The sequence below is a fragment of the Alnus glutinosa genome, chromosome 2 (genome assembly GCF_958979055.1).
Source record: "Alnus glutinosa chromosome 2, dhAlnGlut1.1, whole genome shotgun sequence".
In the NCBI taxonomy this organism is placed as follows: Eukaryota; Viridiplantae; Streptophyta; class Magnoliopsida; order Fagales; family Betulaceae; genus Alnus; species Alnus glutinosa.
The window spans coordinates 31,820,850-31,841,810 of NC_084887.1; the positions used below are offsets into that span (position 1 = coordinate 31,820,850).

Genomic DNA, 20,961 nt, shown 5'->3' on the forward strand with positions numbered 1-20,961 from the left:
ATCTCTCTGCTAGCTACTTAAATGGGTCAACCTGGGTCTGAACTTTTCCAACCATTCAGATCCAACTATAGATTTGAGCTTCACTGAAGTCAGACCATGTCAATTCACACATATTGCCATTGTTATTTATATTTTAATTTTACATTTCAGGTTTCTGAAGTAGTCCTACAGGAGGGCCAAACCTTTGATTTCACTGTGATTATGCAGCTGGTGATAATGTTGTCTGTTAGGCCTACTGATGAGCTCAAGGGCTTCATGTGCATTGTATGTCAGACATTCCCCCTCCCCCTCTTCTTTTTTATATCCAGATTAGTTTCTAAAAGGAGTTTATATTACCAGTGAAAAAATAGTAGGCCTTAAATCTAGGAGAATCCATTTTTGATGTGGTTCATTCTTCTATCTATCTAAGATGCTTATTTCTGTTCTAGGTGTACAGATCTCTGGCTGATGTTGTTGGTTCCTATTCCAAGTGGATAACTGGTTTTCAAACAAATTCTAGACCCTTACTGTACGTACTCTCTTCTTCTATTCATCAGTTCATATGATTTAGATCCATCTATAATGTTCAAACAGTGTCTCTCCGTTTTACTTGGTATTATACATTTTAGGCATCATCTGCCAAGATGTCTTAGGGCTGAATGGAGAATAAGGATTTCTGTACCCACCCCCATATTGTTGGAATGTGGGCTTAGTAGAGTTGAGTATCTACCAATTGATCATATTAATGAATTTATTCTTGATGCATGCTTTCAGCTTCTTTATTTTCTTTTTCCTAGACCTTAAAAACAAATTATCTGTATTAATCGTCTAGCATCACTAGATCTGGCATTGACATTTTCCTTTTTGGTACTAATTTGCTATTTTCAGATTATTTCTTGCTACAGGGATCTCAGAACCTGTGTCCTCAAATGCTTGTGCCTCAGCCCTGCGTAAAGTTTGTGAAGATGCTTCTGCAGTTATTTGTGAATCTGCAAACTTGGAAATTTTGATGTGGATAGGAGAGGTGAACTAGTTTCTGTAACTATAGTTTTTGTTACCTATAAAAAAGAACCGTAGTTTGTGTTGAATTAATGTTTGACGCAGTTGTTTTTCTCAATTGTTTTATGTCTAAGTGATTTCAGCACAATCAACTTTATCATGTCTGCCAGCCAATTCTGTTGACATCAGAATCCTACTTGATTTGCTTGAGAAAGTTGTTGCATTACTGTTTGAGAACTTTTGTGTGTCCTAGCTTTCTGATTAGTATATGTATGCTTCAAGCAAGTGTTTGATCCAAGTCAATGGATCTTTGACTGTTTTTGTTACTTATGCATGACTGAACATACCCAAAAATGGGGCGGTTCTCATACTGATGATACATAATGGTTTGCAATCTTTTGACTGCCAAATCTCATATAACTTTCATAATACTTGCCTTACCATTTAACAATTGTTAATTCATATATGTTCATTCTCTTGGTCTTCTCGTCAAATATTTGATGGAAATACATATTCTGCTGTGATCCTTGCCTTATAAGTAGTGTTTGGTTTCCTAGGCTTTGGAGAAAAGGCATTTACCTTTGGAATACGAGGAAGAAGTTGTCAGTGCGATAAGTCTGATACTTGGTTCTGTTCCCAACAAAGAACTAAAGAGCAACTTGTTGGCTAGATTGCTTTCTTCTAGCTACGAAGCTATTGGAAAACTTGTAAGTCTCTGTTTCATATGTTCGTTCTTGTTATTTATGATGCCTATTTGTTGTTATGGGGTCCTACTTGAGTTAGTGTAACAAAAAAATAGTAACCAAATCAATTTTGGAGTGCAATTAAGATCTGTGAGCTTAATGTTCTTTTAGGTTGATGAAGACAACAAACATTCTCTGAGACAGGACCCGGCTACTTATACACAAATTTTGAACTCTGCGGCAAGAGGGTTGTACAGGTACTGTTATTAAGATTAATGAGTTGGATATCTTAGGTGGAATCTGCAATTTAATTCTTGCGCTATCTTTTTTTGTATTGGAGGGTAGGATTTCAGATGTTATCAGTAAGATTTGAGTCTTGTTAGAAGAACACAAATTATATAATTCATTCTTTCCGTCAATTTAGGTTTTTGGGCACGTAGTAATTTATTAGGGTGTCAGTTACTATCATTTATAAGTTAAAAATATCATGTTTTTGGGAGTATGGAATCTATGTATGAAGGAGTTTTATAACAATATAAATTATTGAGTTCACCCTGTCACATCAATTCGACTTTCAAAATAAGTAGTAATTTATCATGGTATTAGACCAGATGGTTCTGAGTTCGAATTATGTCTCAATTTTATGTCTCCTATTTGAGATAAAAATTGCATGTGTCTGGGAGTCTAGGTCCTTGATGGGATTTGGACGCATTTCTCGACACATGATAGACTTGCTGAATTAGAAAACTTTGCATTTCAATTTGCAATGGTGTTAGAATTCTGCATTTTCTAGTTAAATGTTAGACATCTTTTTTTTTGATAAGTAAAATATATTGAAAAGGCGCAAAGGGGCGCAACCCAAAGTACACATGATGTATACAAGGAACCCCTAATGTAAAGAACATAGAGAACATCTATCTAAAAAATCAAAATAGGAACATTCATGCAATAACTTAATTCTATCTCTCCACATAAACAACATTTGTAGCATCTTTCTCTTCAGATTCGGCAAACCAGTCTCGCAATCTTCAAAACAGCGAGCATTCCGTTCCCTCCAAACGCACCACATCAAACACAACGGGGCCATGCGCCAAATCTGAATCGAAGTCCGATTACCCTTCTGGCCCCTCCAACTCCCCAACATATCTTTCACCGACCTCGGCATTACCCACTCCACCCCAAACAACTGCAGAATCGTCCTCCACAATTTTGTAGCCACCATACAGTGCAGAAACAAATGGTCAATGGATTCTCCAGCGGTCTTACACATAGAGCACCAGTCCATCACGATAATGTTTCTCTTTCGTAAGTTATCCAAAGTTAAAGTTTTCCCTAAAGATACCGTCCAAACAAAGAAAGCCACTCTCGGGGGAACATTAACTTTCCAAATACTTTTTCACGGAAATGAAGACTGAATAGGACTAGACAAAATCTTATAGTAAGACTTTACCTCAAAAGATTTCTTTCGCGCTGGCACCCAACACAACTTATCCTCTCCCTCGCTACTAACTTTGAAGGTGTACAACATCCCAAAAAACCTACTAACCGCTTCGACCTCCCAATCATGAATTGCACGAGAAAACATAATATTCCATAAAATGGTGCCATTTTGTCTCTGCATAATTTCCTCCACCCAAGCATCCTTTCTTCTAGCAATAAGGAACAATTCTGTAAAGAGGTTTTTCAAAGGAATTTCCCCACACCATACATCATGCCAAAACAGAACTTTCGAGCCATTCCCGATCTCATATCTCACATGAGCAGCAAAAGCATCCCATCCCCGCCTAATACTTTTCCACACGCCAAACCCATAAGAACCCCCAACCTCCTTAGAGCACCAACCACCCCTCAAACTACCATATTTGACATCCACCACCTTTCTCCAAAAAGCATCTCTCTCCATAGCATATCTCCATAATCATTTACTACTCTTATGGGAGAGTAGTACTAAAATGATATTTTGATATAGGGTTGATTCTTTTTCCCCCCTTATAGCGCATGCTTATTTGTTCTCAACTGATATGGGGCTCTCTCATGGTTGTATATTTATTACCTTCTCATGAAAGTTATACATGCTCCCTCCTCTGGCTCTCATGTCTGATTGTGTCATTTCAGAATGGGAACTGTATTCAGTCATCTTCCAATGTCTTTGTTGAATGGGCCTTCTGCAGATGATCCTATACTTGCACTTCTGACAATTTTTTGGCCCATGCTGGAGAAACTTTTTATGTCTGGACACATGGAGAATGGTAATTTATCCACTGCAGCTTGCCGGGCTCTTTCACAAGCAATTCAATCTTCAGGTATGACAAAAGATCTGTAATTTTGGTTTTCTCGACAGGTTATGGGATCTTCTCTCCACAGAGTATATATACAGTAACTGATTTTGTTTGACGTGCAGGCCAGCACTTTATGACAGTACTGCCCAGAGTACTTCATTGCCTTTCAACAAATTTTTTGTCATTCCAAAGTCATGAATGCTACATCAGAACAGGTAGGGTATTTGTGATGATCTGCAAGTGATGCAATTCAGTCTTATGGTTTCTTCGGTTTTATAAAATAGATCATCTTTCATAATACTTGCGCATTGCATATTCTAAATGATACATCAGATATAGGTTTATTGTTATCACATATGAATAATGTTGCTGGAAAGGACGAATTTAACTGCTGCCAGATTTTATTGAACTATTTCATTTCATTATCATCTCTCACTATGTTATGAACCTCAACTGTGTCTGAGCAATGAAGCCTTTTCTAGTTATAATGTCGTTTGGCAATTTTATAAATCCCATAGTGTTTGTTCTAATTTTATTTCAAATTGAGGGAATTTTGGGATTTTAGAGCTAGATAGATCGTGGCACCATGACTTTCAATTTATTTATTTATTTTTTTTAAAGTGAAACAAATTTATTAAAAGACGCAAGGGGTGCTACTGAAGTACACAGAAAGTATACAAGAGAAAACACTCAGCAACATCAAGAACAAGGAAAAAGAGCACAAAAATTTACAAAGCTAGAAACATTGAGAAGGGTGTTAACAAAGATCCACTCGAAGATGGATTTAAGGAAACCAAGCTATAGATCCGAGCTTGTCTTTTCACAATCATCAAAACTTCAAACATTTCTTTCTCATTAAATGCACCACATTAAACAAGAAGGGATTGCGTTCCAAACATAATTAAAGTCATTCCGACTAAACCTTCTTTTCCAATACGCCAATAGCTCCACTACCCGTCTAGGTTAACCCGGTCTACTCTAAACATCTTTAAAACCAGATTCCATATCTCTTGTGAAGGAGGCGATCAGGAGTTTCCCTATTCTTTTTGCACATACAACATTAATATATCACTATGATGTGACGCTTATGGAGATTATCGATAGTTAGAATTTTCCCTAAGGATGCTGTCCACGTGTAGAATGCCACCCTTAAAGGAGCCTTAGACCTCCATATGCTCTTTCAAGGGAATAAGTGGTCAACGTTGGGGAGAAGATTGACCTCAAAAGATCGTCTTTTAGAAGGAACCAACAAAACTTATCTTCATTGCCCCCTCATCGTCACAGAGTATAGAACATTGAAAAAGGAAGAAACAAAATCCGCCTCCCAATCATGCACCAATCATATAAGGTTCATGTCCCAATGTACCTCTTCATTGTGAGCAAACATATGGTTAGCCATTAGAGCATCCTTATCCCTTGCAATGCCGAATAAATCCAGAAAGGAATCCTTTAAAGGATGATCCCCACATCAAATGTCACATCGAAACCTGGTCCGAGAGCCATCACCCACCTCGATATTAATGAAACTAGAAAAGTTGTCCCAGCCCCTTCTAATTTGTTTCCTTAAACTCACCCCATAAGCCCCACTGACAGCTTTAGAGCACCACCCAGCCGGCAAACTACCATGTTTTTTATCCACAAGCTGTCGCCAAAAAGTCTCTTTTTGTAGCATACCTCCATAGCCACTTTCCCAATAGTGCCTGATTGAAAGTGAGCAAACTTCTGATCCTATTGACAGAATTAGATGGCTCTCTACCTACCTAAGAGAACAGAGTTGAGGAAGCAGATTCCTGATGATTGTTGGTAGCAGGTGGCAGACTACATGTTTGTGTGTGCAATGCTAGTTGGAAAATATTCTCATATGTGAGGCTATAGGAAGCAGATGCATGTTAAATTTGTATGTGTGTGTATTTTATAAGCGGACTCTTAAATAGGATTAGGTGCTTAAAAATTAGAAATTGAAGCTTATGGCATTCCAAAATATTATTACTATAATTTAAGTATTTTGCCTTTTCAGTATGAGCCACGTTGAGATGCACTCCTCTGTTGGAGTCAAATATCTGACCATAACCGACAGTTTATAATCCAGACAACAAGAAGAACCCAGGTTTAGACTTAAATCCTTACAAATTCCTTTAGGTTTTGCTTGAGAACCATACAAAAAGAAAAAGAAAAAGAGAGACTAGAGTTCCACATTTCCCAGACATCAGTCTAGAGAACCATGATTCCCTAAGCACCCTAACTCCTATTAGAAGCTACTTATAACTATGAACCTTCTAGGCCCCTCCAGTTTTTTTTTGGACTCTAATTAAACCCATAAATAAAACAAGCCCAAGTCTACTTACAAAACCTAAAATCCCTGAAGGCTTCCTGTTCCAGAATTTACTAATTCCCTGATACAATTTACTAAAGATAGAACTCAGAATTATAAATTCCAAAATCAGACTAATAAAGTTTCGTCCCTTTATTGTCCTGCATCAACAGCAGCTAAACATTTTGAATTTGTCCTTATACTTGCCTAGTTGCTTACTTGAAGACCGAATAAATTCTTGTGGTGCTTGAATGAATTTTGATTTATTAGAATTCATTGTCAGTTGGCATATCAAGACTGGAGATTCTCCTTTATAACAATAGGACTTTTTATGTATCATAGAAATTTTGACAAGTAATGATTTTCATAAAGGCAACATATTAAAACATGCAACGTCAGAAGAAACTATTATGATTCCCATATTCATATCCTATTCTATGTCAAAAAAGAATTTGGAACCTAGATCATGTCATGTCAGCCAAGATTGAGGTTTTCTAAGACAGATTATTACTTATTTTTCTTTCTTTTTGGGATACATCATTTTCAGCTTCTGTTGTTGTTGAAGAATTTGGTCATAGAGAGGACTATGGAACTTTATTTGTCACCACTTTTGAAAGATTTACGTATGCACCATCAGTAATGGCTCTTAATTCTTCGTATATATGTGACCAAGAACCTGATCTAGTGGAGGCCTACACAAATTTTGCATCCATGTTCGTTCGGGGCTCTTCTAAGGTTTCATATGCCTTTCTTTCTTTTATTTTCGTTTTTTTATAAATAAATTCAATCTTATTTTCGTTTTTCAAGGGGGAAAAAAAAGTTTTCATTTTTCCACAGAAGTTTAGAAATTGAAAGGATTGTGTTTATGCAATCATTTCATTGAAATTTTCAGTTATTTGATGTGTTGCAGGAAGTACTTACTGCATGTGGTTCCCTTCTTGAAGTGTCCTTCCAAAAGGCAGCTATATGTTCCACTGCTATGCATCGTGGGGCAGCACTAGCAGCCATGTCATATTTGTCTTGTAAGTATAACACATGGCTTTTTTTTTTTTCTTTTCTTTCTTTTTATTATTATTATTATTTCCACCCGCTGATTATCGTATCTGAGAAAAGTCGTTGACATATTAATTGCATTGTAGCTCAACCATGTATTTCCAGCAAACAAAACACACTTTTACATTTTAGCATTTTTAAGGTCTTATCTTCAGTTAAGGCATGACATATGTCAATTTTCTTCACAGCTAATTATGTGTGTCCTCTTGATTTTCTCTTCACTTTCTCACTTCTAGCACTGGCTCAAATTATATGAAACATTAGTTATGTAAGATCCACATGCTTAGGCATTGAAACTGATGGATCCACATTTTCCAAAAGTAACATTTTATTTAATTTTCGGTAAGATTCAAGCTTAAGACCTACCCTGAGTTCACACACTCTTTTACCTCTTTGGCCAAGGCCTCGGGCCAAGACTAATAAACTGCTTGTCAGTTCAATCTGTAAAACTCCTTTAGAAACACATCCAAGTTTCTTAACGGGTGGGTGCTACACTTGCTTGTTGGTTAATCTTAACCCTCAGCATGCTTATCATGCCAGCCATTGTGTAGATTGTAGATCCCTATCTTCTGCTTTGTTTTACAAGCAGGTTTTCTACTTATGTGCCTTAAATACTTCAGCATAATTTTCTTTAGGTGCTTTCTATGGTGTATGTATTTGCTTAAAACCGAGCAGTTTAAAGCACGGAGGAGGTTCATAATCATAGTGTCGACTAATTATGATGGTAGGGGTTTTAGTTCTAGACAGGGCAAAGGCAAACGTGCCCTTGCTGTGATGTAAAGGTCTCTGGGTTTTGTGGGCTGTTCCTGTTGGGGTGTTTGGGTTTCCTTCTGTTTTTGGGTTTTGCGGGTGTTTTTTCTTTTTTATTTCTTTTTCCTATTTTGGTGTCCTTTTTGTATGCTTAGGGACGCCTTTAACACTTTTTATAATTTCTCTACTTACCTATAAAAAAAAAGTATCAACAACTGCTGCGTTTCGTTATGTATCTGTTTAAAATTCTAAGCAATCCACTAAATTAGCAAAACATAGTGTACATTGCAGTTGATTTCTTTTATTCTCCAAGAAGTTAGTGCTCCCAATGCTTATGCAGTTGACCTTTTGTAGACATTAAAAATTTATGTTTCTGTTACCTATTATAAAAACTGTGTAAGCTGTGTTACAAAAGTATGGTCGACAAGTTTCTTGAATAGGTTTGTATCTGTTGAATTTTGAATTTTTATCTTTTTGGATTGCTGGGGTAATTTTAATTTTGTCAAGATGAGGTGTTTCAGATCTAATGTTGTTGAGCCTTTAGGTTTCTTGGATGCGGGCCTGGCCTCTTTGTTGGGGTGCGCAACTTGTATTCCTGAAGGATCATTCAGTGCCATGGCAATTCAGGTCATATCTCATAGTGGCGAGGGACTTGTATCGAATGTGGTGTATGCTTTACTTGGCGTTTCAGCAATGTCACGGGTAAATAAAATGTTCTTAATGTCAGTACATACACATGCACAGAGTAAGTAATATTTATGTGTATGTGTCTATAGCCTAGCTTTATGAAAAACTTTGCATAGTAGGGAGTTCAATCAAAGAAGTAAAATAGCAGACAAAACGAATTAGTGTGGGTAAAGATTGAAGTTCCATTTTTTCATTATCTTCAAGCTAGGGAATTTTTTTTCTTGAACCTTTTTGTTTTATTTGGGCTCTAGTCCATAGTTATCAAAACCTGGATCTCTATATGGTTAGTGTTCTGCATTTGATTGTTTAGAGACCAAAACCTGGATTAACCCTTATGAACTAAACAGTTTACAGTTGAACCGTGGCAATTGGACTTGTTAGAAACCTGTACCAGATTGTGTTAGTTGAAAAATAGATAAGAATTTTTTTTTTTTTTTTTTTTTTTGGGAGGGGGGGTTTGGGACTTAAACCAAGAATCCAGAGGTCCAAGTATACTGCCATTACTATGATTCACCAGAAGGCTGTCAAGCTTGTAATAGGCTAATATTTATACACCTTTTAGCTGTACCTTTACTAATGTGTAAACCCATGATTCTGCTGTTGACCTAGTGACCTGACCTCTTGATTGGATTGATGTTGGGTCAGTTCGCAGTTCTGAAATTTTGTTAGCCACCAACATATTATTACACTGTTTATCATTTTTTTGTTCTTATTTTGAAGCGTTTGTCCTTGTTAACATGTGGTTTGATCTTTCTTGTATTATGAATAATTATGCTGTAATGTGGATACTTTTGTTCCTGGTTTGCTGGAATACCTTCATGTAAATTTCAACTCAATAACATAGCCGTTCATCTCTCGGGCATATTTAGCAAACGATTTGACCAATTTAATGGCGCTCATTAGTATGCATTCCATCCAATTCCTATACAAAATAGAATGGAGTAATTCACTCTAAAGGGGACACCCATTTGCCTTATTGACAATTGATTTGTTAATGCGATTACGTCCATATGGAATACAGCTAAGAAGTTATTTGCTGCTCCCTCTTTATAGGTTCACAAGTGTGCGACAATCTTGCAACAATTGGCAGCAATTTGCAGTATAAGTGAGAGAACAACCTGGAACGCTAATCTTTGTTGGGAATCTTTGCGTGGATGGCTACACTCAGCGGTCTCTTTCTCTCTCTTGCACTATGTGTTTGTGTGTGCGTGTATTCCTGAGCTAGAAAATAGGAAACTTGGCCTATGCATTGCAAATGAGTTGGGGTTGTGTCTTCTGCCAAATTGGAAGGCCTATGCATTGCAAACTAGTTAGGGTTGTGTCTTCTGCCAAATTGGTGGTCTTTGAGTAACTTAAATCCAGCTAAGTTAAATCGGACAGGTTCAGTTTGGAATTCATGCCACTGTACCTAATAGTCCAAAATCACTTTGACTAGTACTTTTAAACTATTGTTTAAATTAATTTTTATGTTTTGAGCAACTTATTTTGCACATATCTTTAACTGTCTTAAGATTTATTTTCCGGAGGTATTGTTTGGGTTTGTTCTACTATATGTTACGCAGTTACAGGTTCATGTTCAGGATAGACTATTTTGAACCCATCCTGCCATGTTATGCATCCAAGTGGCAAGTGGTGTGCCCTACTGGTCCCTCTTTGGAGGTCATGTTTCATGTTAGTGCTTCCTGATGGAAAACGTAAGCAGGCAAACATATTACATGTGGCTAGATGATACAAACCTGTATATCCAAATGAATTTGGAGTATGCCCAATTGGGGCTGCATCTGCAAGCTTAGTGTCAAGAAATTGATGATATATGAAGAATGTATGACAAACCAACCTCCTGAAATTGGAAGTTCAAATTTGTCAAGTTTGATGGGATCTTTGGTTCTCTCAATGATCGAGAACATTCATATATGTAGCATAAATGATACTCAAAAAACCTTCTTAGGCTAAAGAATCTTCCATTGATCTATTTCCTTTAGAAAATGAAAGTGTTCCATATGAATGAAAAAGGTGTAAGGGCATGCTCTCTGTAATAAAAGTTTGTATAACCCAAAACCCATAGGCAACGTACTCACACTTGCACACTAGTGTTTTCAGTTCTGTATATATATAGTCAATCTCATCGCTACATTTGAATATCGTGAAATCTTTAAACTCTGGAGCTTTAATTGTTTGTTAGAGTACAATGCTGCAATTGAAGATGTTTTCAACATGATATTTTTTCTTGTCTGCCAAAACAGAGACCTTTCATGAGTTACTTGTAACCAGCCATCTGCTTACTTTACTTTTGTAAATAGTCCCTTGCATTTCAGATTATTTTACTGCTTGAGTTATACAGGTGCATGGACTTCCAGTTGAATATCTAAACCATGGGGAAGCAGAATCTCTAGTGCCAGTTTGGTTGAAAGCTCTTGCTGGTGCAGCCTCAGACTATCTTGAGAGCAAAAGCTGTGATGGGGGAAGAAGTAGTTATGGGCATATGCAAGGGAAAGGGGGAAGAGTTCTAAAGCGTCTAGTCCGCGAGTTTGCTGATTGTCACCGTAATGTCCCAAATTTGACTTGACTGCAGCAAAACAATTCTGCTATGTTGTATAGAGCTGATCCAGTCAGCTTCAAGAGCTAACCGAGCCTTCTTCCAGTGGCTGACAGCACCTGTAACATTTGTAAATTGATGGCTTGCTCTAAAGGTTGGTCAGTTAATCTTGGGGCCTATTATTTGAGCGATGTCCCCACATATATATATTCTGATTATTCTTCTGTAGTCTTGTACAGTATCATGTCCCCAATTTTGTCATATCCCCGGAGGAGAATAGAATTTATTCTGTTCCATTTTATTTTATTTAATTAATTATTTATTTTCAGCACGGATCAGATCCCTATGTCAAAAGATGAGGATACAGACGGTTGAAAAGTGATGATATTTATTGTTCTAGTTCTGCATTAATGTTACCTAGAAGGCCAGCAAAACGATGATTTTCGCTTGCTGATTTAGCTGTTGAATATATTTCATAAAAAGGCTACTTTTCGTCAACGTTTCTCGGTAAATAATCCTTTCTGAAATTGGAGGTGATGCACTCCTCCCTTTCTTTGCGTGCTAGAATGCATGCGGGAGCTTACTCAACTTATTTACCAATACCATCCGGTATACTTTTGGCATCCTCATACGGATAGGGATCCACTGGAATTAGCTGTTCAAATTGCTAGGGCATCTATTGCTAAGAGTGCCCGTGTGGGCATCAGTTGTCCAATAAATTTTGGACTGTCTGGCCACTTATACGAATAGTTAGGTTTTACGTAAGTTTTCTCACAATAGTTATCCAAATGCACAAATTGCAAACAATTTAGATAGCTAATTGATGTGCATCCCAATCTAGTTATGCGGGCATCTCACCAAAGTGTTTGATAATATATTTGTTAGATATTGATTAATGATTAAATTCATCATTTCTTATAGAGAGAATGATTTTAAACTTTAATTTTAGATCATTTCTCTCATTTAAGTTAAATATTTCACATCTTTGTTCAAATTTATCTAGAAGAAAGAGAGTTTTAAAATATTAATTAAAAGATTAAATTCATTGTTTTCAATAGACTTAAACTCTTGCTATAAATAGTAATTTAAATATATTCAAAGTACATATTTACACACATGGTTGGTTGCTCATTTCACAGATGATTCTAATATTTTTTATTGGAGAAATGATTTTTGAACATAACTTGTACATTTTTTGTACATTACTTTTTTAAATCAACTATTAGATTTATAGGACCCACATGTGAATCCTTGTGGGTTTTATAAATCCAATAGTTGATTTAGAAGAGTGATGTACAAAAGATGTACTAGTGATGTGTATGTAACATGTCTCCTAACGTAATGGGCTACACGAGCTAAGGCTTCCAAGCAGCTCAAAAGTAACTCCAAGCCAACTTAAGTTGATACCAAAATAAGTTACAATAACTCCAAGCCAATTTACATTAAAACCTCGGTCATTCTGCCACTTCTGCCTTTTCAAGTCCAGAATACCAAAAAGAAGGCAATCTTACCTCAATAGTCATTCTGCCGCGCGCCTTTGCCACTTTTGCTTCAAGCCAACATCTTCCGATTCATTCCTAATTCTATACTTTCTGGAATGGTTTCTGATATTCATTTATAAATATTCGTTAGTCTTTCAAACAACCCAGTGTCAAAGGTTTCATACAAGTCAAGGAACAATAAATCGATCATATATAACATCAATCTGGTTGTAACACAAATTCATAGATGTAAGATATATATAGCCTCTGTAGGGTTCTTGTCCACTTTGGACATATGCCCTGAAAGGTTGAACCACCTAAATTCCTTATGTCCCTTATATTTTGTATTTTATCACTGCATAAGTAATTACCTCTAACGTTCCTATTTGACTACAAGCCAAAACAATTCTTTGGTTTTTATTTAAAGTGATTATGCAGAAGAGAAATACCCATGTGTTTATGATACTGGAAGTACGTAGCTAGCTTAGACGCCCGAGTATCTTCTGTTCTCATTGACGGGATTGGGCATGGTCTCCTGCTCGGTCAGATCTCCACAGAGTAGGTTGTTTGCTATTGATATTCCGGTTTAGAAGTCAAAAAAAGGGGGTCTATTCTTGCTCTGAAACTTGGAACTGCCTTAGGACCAAGTTCCCGGAGGTATCTTGGTGTCATGTTGTTTGGTTTCTCTTGGCTATCCCATGACATGCTTTTATCCTGTGGCTTATTTTCAGGGTCACTCTTGTTACAAAGGATCGGATGTGCTGGTGGGGATTTGAGGGTAATACTCTTTGTAGGTTCTGTTATGGGGGACAAGAATTTATAGCCCATCTTTTCTTCCATTACAGTTTTTGTAGGAGAATATGGAGACACTTGATGTCCTTGTTTTTGGTTCAGAAGCCGTGTATCGAATGGGATGATATTGTGCGATGGTCATGTACACTCAAAGGTCATGGTTTGCAGGTTCTACTCTATAAAATTTGTTTGGCGGCTGCTGTTTATCATTTGTGAAGATTCAAAAAATGATTTATATCATGGGAACACTCCACGAACTGAAGAAGCTTTTGTTGCTCAAATTCAGTGGGAAGTTAGGAGTAGACTCATGTTTAGGAGGAAGATTGAGCGGTCGGCTATGTCTGTTCGTCTTGTTCAGATTTGGAAGTTGTAACCTTGCTTGTGCTTTGATGTTCTCTGTTTTAGCCGGGTGTTATTTTCTATTGTAGGTTATGGCTTTCTTGTGTAGTGTTTGTGTTGTTCCCTATTGTCGGGAGTGAATTGTAATTAGAGTGTTTGGTTATAAAAAAAAGAAATACCCATGTGTAAGAATTGACAAAAATTGAAGAGTGTAGAAGTGTTTCACTCACCTAGAAGTTTCAGCTGATGTTTCTGGCTTATCCCTTAAACTTAATGAGGATAGCGGTTTCGAGAGGAACCACACACTGTCACCTTCAGGACACCTAGTGGAGGTGGAGTCCAATGGCCATCTCATCGGGACAATTAAACTCCTGTACCAAAGTCAAATTGATGAGCGGTGGGATCACATATCAGTTAAATGCATTATATTTAAAAACAATTCCAGATAAGCTCATACCCCTCTACACATCTGTGTTCACAGCGATGCATCTTATCCACTGTGTAGTTCCCAAATACCATGTCAAGATCCTTTGCTAGTTTTTTAATATCGGATAATGGCGCAACATCCCAAACCTTCATAACCTGAATGTGACATGAATTCTCCTTTAGAATATCTACTGTCCAAACCAGATTTAGCCGCCCATCGACCTTGCACATCTCTAAAAGTTGAGAAGAAGTGCCATCATGGACAATGAGGTTTCTCTTCTCATGAGGCTGGCGCCAACCACTTGAAAGCTTTGCCAACAGAAAAAGCACTTCACGACGAATCTCTGCTTTGTGAATTCTAGCGATAGATTTCTGGAAGTTGTTGCTGAAGTAAACCTGTATTTAATTAAGGTAATAGTTATCTGATTTTTGTTTTAGGAACTAGTAAATTCATGCCAGTTCAAATCCACTACAAAATCAAAATTCCACCAAAACATTGCATACACCTGCCTTCCATCTAGCCTCTCTGAAAAGTGCAGAGTCATTACTGAGTAAAACGTCAAGCTTTTCAAACTCCACCAATGCAGCAGTAATTGCCCGAGCCAAGCTCTTGTCCTCATTGGCATCATAGAAACACCCACGGTCCTTGGCATCAAGGACTAGTTTCTTCCAAACAGAGTCACTCTTTTGTAGAGTCACCCCATCCCCCAAAATCCAAAGGCAATACCTAAAGAATGAAACAGTGACCAAATTTTAATTTGCAAAACCGACAGTAATTGAAACATTTTTCATGTGAATGCAGCACGATCTGATATATACAAGTAATACCTTGCTCGAGTCAGTGCCACATTTGCTCTTTGTCGGTTGGAAAGGAAACCTACTCTTCCACTCCCATTACATCTTACAGTAGAGATAATTATTACATCATCCTCACCTCCTTGGAACCCATCAACAGAGCGAACATTCACAATGAAGCCACTTCTAGACTCGCTGTATTTTCTGACCCTCTCTTCAATAACAGAAACTTGAGCCTTATACGGTGATATAACTCCTATGCTAACCGTCTTCTTTGTGTCAAGGAATTCTGTCACAAAAACAGGAAATGATGTAAGGAATTCATATCATTTATCTATTCTGAAAGCATTTTTTTTCTTCTGGATAATAATACTCTATTAAACATTTAAACATACGTTTAAAAAGATTCCCAACTATCTCAGAGACTACAGCAGCCTCAACCATATTCTTCCGACTGTACCCGAGACCAAATTCCTCCTTTCCATGAACTACGCTTATAAAAGAGTAGGAGCTGTACATGTTGCCCTGAAGGAAACGCTTCTCATAGTCTCTTCCTTTAACATTTAGAGCATCTGAAATCTGTTTATCATAGAACTCTGTGTTTGGAAATAAGCTGATGGATGGATGCATCCTGTACTGGACATCAAGAAGGTGTTTCTGTCGCCCCAACATGACCAGTCTTTCGAACAAACTTCTTCCAAATTTAGCCGTCTTGGATATCTAAGAAGTGCACATTCAAAAGTTGTTAAACAAAGTGGGAGGTGTTCATAAGTCGTAAAGATAAAAAAAACCCAGGATAAAACTCTAACCTCGCTTATAACCATTGCAGGGAGCTGCTTCTCATCCCCTACGAGAATAACATGGCGGACACCAGATAGCTGTAAAGGAATAGCTGATTCACATTCTTTAAGCTGAGCAGCTTCATCGATAACCAAATATTCCAATGGTATCTTTTTTGTAATACGGTGTAATTTAGCAGAGCTCGAAGCTGTACAGAACAATAGGCTTGCATTTGCCAAGCAAAAGTTTTTTATTAAATCAGGATCAATGAATTTTGGAACAAAGGATGTCAGAGATAATGTCAGATATCTCAGTATCTGAAGGCACTCTTCTCTCATACTCAACTTTGCAAGGCAACCCACTCTGCTTCCAATGTCTTCAAAATTATTGAGCCCTTGTAATAACCCTTCATTTTCAAGAGATTTAAGCAAAGTAAGAGCTCTTCTCATCTTTTTCACTACCTCTAACGGTATTAGAGAAGTTGGTAAGTGCGTATACAAATTAACCATACAAAACTTCAGTTTCTCATGAATTGAACAAAATGTCTTTTTTAAAAACTCCTCAAACGTCAAAAGATCATCATCGTCCTTTTTGAGTTCATCATCCCCCTCATTGTTTTCCTCCTTCCTTTTATATTCCTTTCTTTTTTCCTCCTTCCTTTTATATACCGTTCTTTTTTCCTCTTTCATTTTATATTCCTTCCTTTTTTCCTCCTTTCTTCTTTCCGCCTTTCTTTTTTCCTCCTCCTTTTTTTCTTCTTCTTTTTTTTCCAAGTATATTTCGTACTGCGATTTAGGGTCATCAAGCAAAGATATCATTGATTCTAAGCCATTTCTCCAGCCAGATTTAGGAGCAAAGCACTTCACAAGCACATCAACACGATAGTCGAGAAATACATCAAGAAGATCTTTACGATAAGCAAACTTCTTTCTTTTTTTAGGATGATTGAAACGATCATAAATCTTCATTCGCTTACCATTCCCGAATAAAACTATATCTCCAAGCCCGTATGGATCATACTCTAGCGACTCCCTAACCAACCTCAGTAGCCGTGTTGTAACTTCCAAAACCGCATTGTTAGTTGGAGCACATGTTAATGTTCCGCTCTTCAATTTCAGGAGGGCATGTAATAGGACACCAACGGTCTTCGTTTTCCCGGTTCCTGGAGGGCCCCATATCAGTTTGACAGGATTTTGATGATTGCAGTCTCTCATACCAATGCAGCTTAAAACAGCAGCTTCTTGAGAGCCATTTAGATTATAAGAGCTAATCATGTATTCCAGTAGATCAGAAGGGGCAGGATTGCTTTCTCCTTTAGAAAAGCAAGTCATACAATTTTCATCAACCTGTTTGGAATAAATACATAATGCATCAGGAATGTAAGTCTTAAAAGAGAAGCTAATATGGCCAAAATACTCGAGAATATATAAAGAAGAAAATGTGATAAAATTCTTACTGGTGAATTGGCTTGCAGTACTGTTTTAATGATGTTTGTGTTTCCCCCTTTCGGTGGGTTCAGTGCACACCATATACGAACATTTGTAATCAAATTCATAAGATAAACTGCAAAAAGTGTTTGTTTCTTGTTCACAATAAGTGTTTCATTCTCGTACTCGTGCACGTCTTGATCAATCCAAATGGGTTTTGATGCCAGTATCGGGATCTTACCAGTCAACATGTTTCTTGGCCCACGAACATAAGCTATAAGATAGAATCTTTTGGGCCTGTTCAAATCAGCAATGCATTTTGGTCTAACATCAGTCAAGGCAATAAGATCACCTTTCTCAGGTTCAGTTTTTTCTTCATCGCTCTCCGAGCCACCATCTTCATCTCCCTCCAATGTAATTTCATAAAACAAGTCTTTGGGCGGTTCAAAATTTCTAGATTTCTCAACAGAGTCTATTTCCCAAGTAGGTGCTTGAGACAGTACTGCTGTTATGTTGGAAAACAAATCAGCATATGTTTCCTCAATTAATGAAGGAACGAATGACTTCTTGTAATCTGTCTCTGAAGAGAATGTCTCTGGGATCTTTTTAACCTGCCAGTAAATGATGTCAAGTTATTCATGCATGGAAATTCCATGACTCATATGAGAGAAGATCTACACATATATGCATGTGGGAACAAAATATACATCATTGAATGAAAAATGAAAGTTCACATGTCAAATCTCAAGAATGCAGAGGGAGATAAAATAAATCAATTCTAGTAAAACAGGAAAGAACTTGAACCAAATTCCAATGAATTTATCAATTTAAATATATATACATACATACATACATACATATAGATACCTAAATATTTTCATTATTAGGTATGCGACCTTACATGGCACACATCCTTACCATATTGTTTGGATTATAGTTCACCTTCCCTATCCTATGTGCTTTACACATATGCCTTCTAATTGTAATAAAACATTCTCATGTTATTTTTTTCCTAATTGAATAAGGAAATGGGTTACAAAGGAGGATCTGTCCCACTTCTGATTTGAACAGAAGAGAAAGTGGGTAATCCTAATAATGAAAAAGGGGTGGGCTCTCCAACATTAGACCCAAACCAAACTAAAACAGCGCAGATATATAAACAATAGGTAGAAAATGGGACAAATAAATGACCTAGTCCTTTCAAGGAGCAGGCGGTAAAAAAAGTGAGAGGAAAACAGATCAGGACAAGTCCAACTGCATCCCCACATGAGACTTGCAACGACCACCAAAAGATGACTAGAACAGTAACAATGCTATTAAAGTCCAGAAGTAAGACTGCAGTAAAGAGAGTAACCATTACAAATTCAAACATAGAAGTTTCCCATAAAGAGAAACAAAAACCCAAGTAACTTAAAAAAAAAAAAAAGCAGATAATAAAACAACAGAAAACCGGATGATAGAGGGGATTGGGAGCCACTGGCGCATGGAAACCACTCCTTTTTAAAAATTTTAAGGTATGATTGCAAAAATAATAAAAGATAATTAGGAGTTGTAAGTGCAGTTTTCCCTATATAGTACTATATAAGCATAAATATAAATATATTAAACATTTAAATGAAACAGGATTTCTTTAGTATCCTGATATTAATAGGCAAAGTCTGATTAATGTCTAAACCGAATTGGGAAACAAGTAAGTACGAATTAAATTAAATTGAGGTATCATATATTTATTTGAAAAGAACTATAACAACAATTCACGAAATTCTAAGGCGTGGAATCAAAAGCTCTAATGACGCTCACCTTTAACACGTTTTTTTTTTTTTTTTGAGGATCCTCTCTTGTTCAAGTGAAATGAAAATGAGCTTTATAATATTACCAAAGATGGAATTTCCTATTTCTAAACATAAAATTTAATGAGGAGTATTCTTGGAAACTGGTAAAAAGAAAAAGAAAAAGAGATTCTTGGAATTACCTATTTTACACGTTTTCTCTAATATATATATATATATATATAAAGAAAATAGCAGAAATATGGATTTTTTTTTTTAAAAAAAATATATATGTAGGGGTACAGGAGTTCAATAGCAAGGTGATAAGGACTATTCTTTATGCTTAAGAAATAATAATGATCTTCATAGCGCTTTCAAGCAATGCATTTTATGGCTGTTTTTTTTTTTTTTGTTTTTTTTGTTTAATTAGTGTTGGGGTTTAATTTGATCCATCGATCTAACATACTATCACTATAGGGCAGAACTCAATAAATTATGATGATAAATCCGCACATATATAGCGCTGGTTAATTATACGCTAGTTTAGATAAAAAGAAAAACACACCAACCTGATTTTTGTAAAGATCTTTATTGAGAACATCCCGGAGAGACCAAGAGAACACCAAGTCTATTAAGCTTCTACCATCAAGTTTTTTCTTGTTCTTCTCCATTATTTCTTCTCGGTAATTTCTGCATAACCGGTCCATTTGCTAAAACCCAGAAGTTCATAACGCACGCATGCAATATTTAAAGGAGAGACACTGAGAGAGAGAGAGAGAGAGAACTTTAATTTCCACTGAAGAAAATAGGCTAGAAAAAAAAAATAAAATTTACCAATCTTATGGCTATGGCTAGCTAGTACATGTACATGGCCAGGCCCATACATAAAGATAGCTAATTGAACACCCATTATCATGGTGGATGCTTATCTTTCAAAAATCACATGTATCGCGCGATAATAATGATCGATCATCAAAAGCAGAATGACCTACAACACAAATGCCCAGATCGAGTGAGAAAAAGGTCTAAAGAAGACGACGACGTACTACCAATCAAATTATAGTAATTGTTAGTGCATGAAAAAGTTATGCATGTCTACGTAGGTATGGACCAATATATATTCGACACCCGCCCTGTTCCATCCGTATGACTATATTGCAATGCTAATAAGATGCATGGATGCTTATGATTCGTACTTCAGGATGATGAACATTGTAATTAAATAAAAACAAGTGAAAGTAAAAGAAACGCAAAGACAGAAACAGAGAATATATAGCAAGAAGAAAAGGAAGAGGATCGAAGAGATTCTTGATAAAAAGTTGATCGAATAACATTGTATGTGTATGGTTCGAATAAAAAGTTGAATAAAGTAGGATAATATTCTACTTATTTTATTTTTTAAATAAATTATATTTTATTTAATTTATTTAATTTTCTTTTTAAAATTTTATCTTACAAAGTCAAACATCGTAATTCACACAGTGAATTAGAATAATATTCGGATTCAATACCCACAATAGCTTTCTAACCATTTTCTTTAAATATAGGGAACAAAACTATTTTCTACTTCCCTATCAAAAAACACCCCACAACAGCTTTCTTTCATTTACTTCCCTATCAACTATTTTTTTACTTTTACTTTAATTAAAAGTAGGAAAAAAAAGATAAAGTAGGAGATAAATAATATATTTTTACCTTTATTTTAATTAAAAGTATGAAAGAGAAATAAAATATAATATATTTTGTGAATAAATAATTGAATGGAAAGTTGAGAAGCACTATTCACTTTTCAGGAAAACGAAAATTTTAAAACAGTTACCGTAAAGAATTTTTTATAACTTTCTTAAAATTTTCTCTAAAACTTAAAATGAGAAC

The 20,961-nt window shown here is 36.3% G+C and overlaps 2 protein-coding genes across 4 annotated transcripts in view; one reads left to right on the forward strand and one right to left on the reverse strand.

Moving 5' to 3' along the window:
- Nucleotides 1-11,746, forward strand: part of LOC133859495 (transportin MOS14) — a 33,403-nt gene extending 21,657 nt beyond the window's left edge. For both annotated transcript variants that reach the window (XM_062294910.1, XM_062294911.1), the window contains 12 exons: nt 151-264; nt 429-508; nt 868-1,003; nt 1,536-1,685; nt 1,833-1,918; nt 3,777-3,964; nt 4,063-4,155; nt 6,799-6,986; nt 7,162-7,273; nt 8,599-8,756; nt 9,795-9,911; nt 11,083-11,746. In XM_062294910.1, the coding sequence (XP_062150894.1) occupies nt 151-264; nt 429-508; nt 868-1,003; nt 1,536-1,685; nt 1,833-1,918; nt 3,777-3,964; nt 4,063-4,155; nt 6,799-6,986; nt 7,162-7,273; nt 8,599-8,756; nt 9,795-9,911; nt 11,083-11,307 (1,647 nt within the window). In that variant the 3' untranslated portion in view covers nt 11,308-11,746. The remainder of the gene's footprint in view (nt 1-150; nt 265-428; nt 509-867; nt 1,004-1,535; nt 1,686-1,832; nt 1,919-3,776; nt 3,965-4,062; nt 4,156-6,798; nt 6,987-7,161; nt 7,274-8,598; nt 8,757-9,794; nt 9,912-11,082) is intronic.
- Nucleotides 11,747-12,657: 911 nt separating this feature from the next.
- LOC133859490 (uncharacterized) lies at nt 12,658-20,066 on the reverse strand. Of its 2 annotated transcripts, XM_062294905.1 has the most exons (10): nt 19,921-20,066; nt 19,656-19,776; nt 17,347-17,928; nt 15,920-17,236; nt 15,506-15,830; nt 15,144-15,399; nt 14,826-15,042; nt 14,347-14,711; nt 14,120-14,260; nt 12,658-12,881 (listed from the first exon to the last, which is right to left on the reverse strand). In XM_062294905.1, exons 2-10 carry the CDS (start codon nt 19,755-19,757, stop codon nt 12,797-12,799), a joined length of 3,390 nt encoding a protein of 1,129 aa, XP_062150889.1. In that variant the 5' UTR covers nt 19,758-19,776; nt 19,921-20,066; the 3' UTR covers nt 12,658-12,796. The 2 variants fall into 2 exon arrangements, with proteins under 2 accessions (XP_062150889.1, XP_062150888.1); XM_062294904.1 differs by lacking the exon at nt 19,921-20,066 and having other exon boundaries at nt 19,656-19,832.
- Nucleotides 20,067-20,961: the final 895 nt, after the last annotated feature.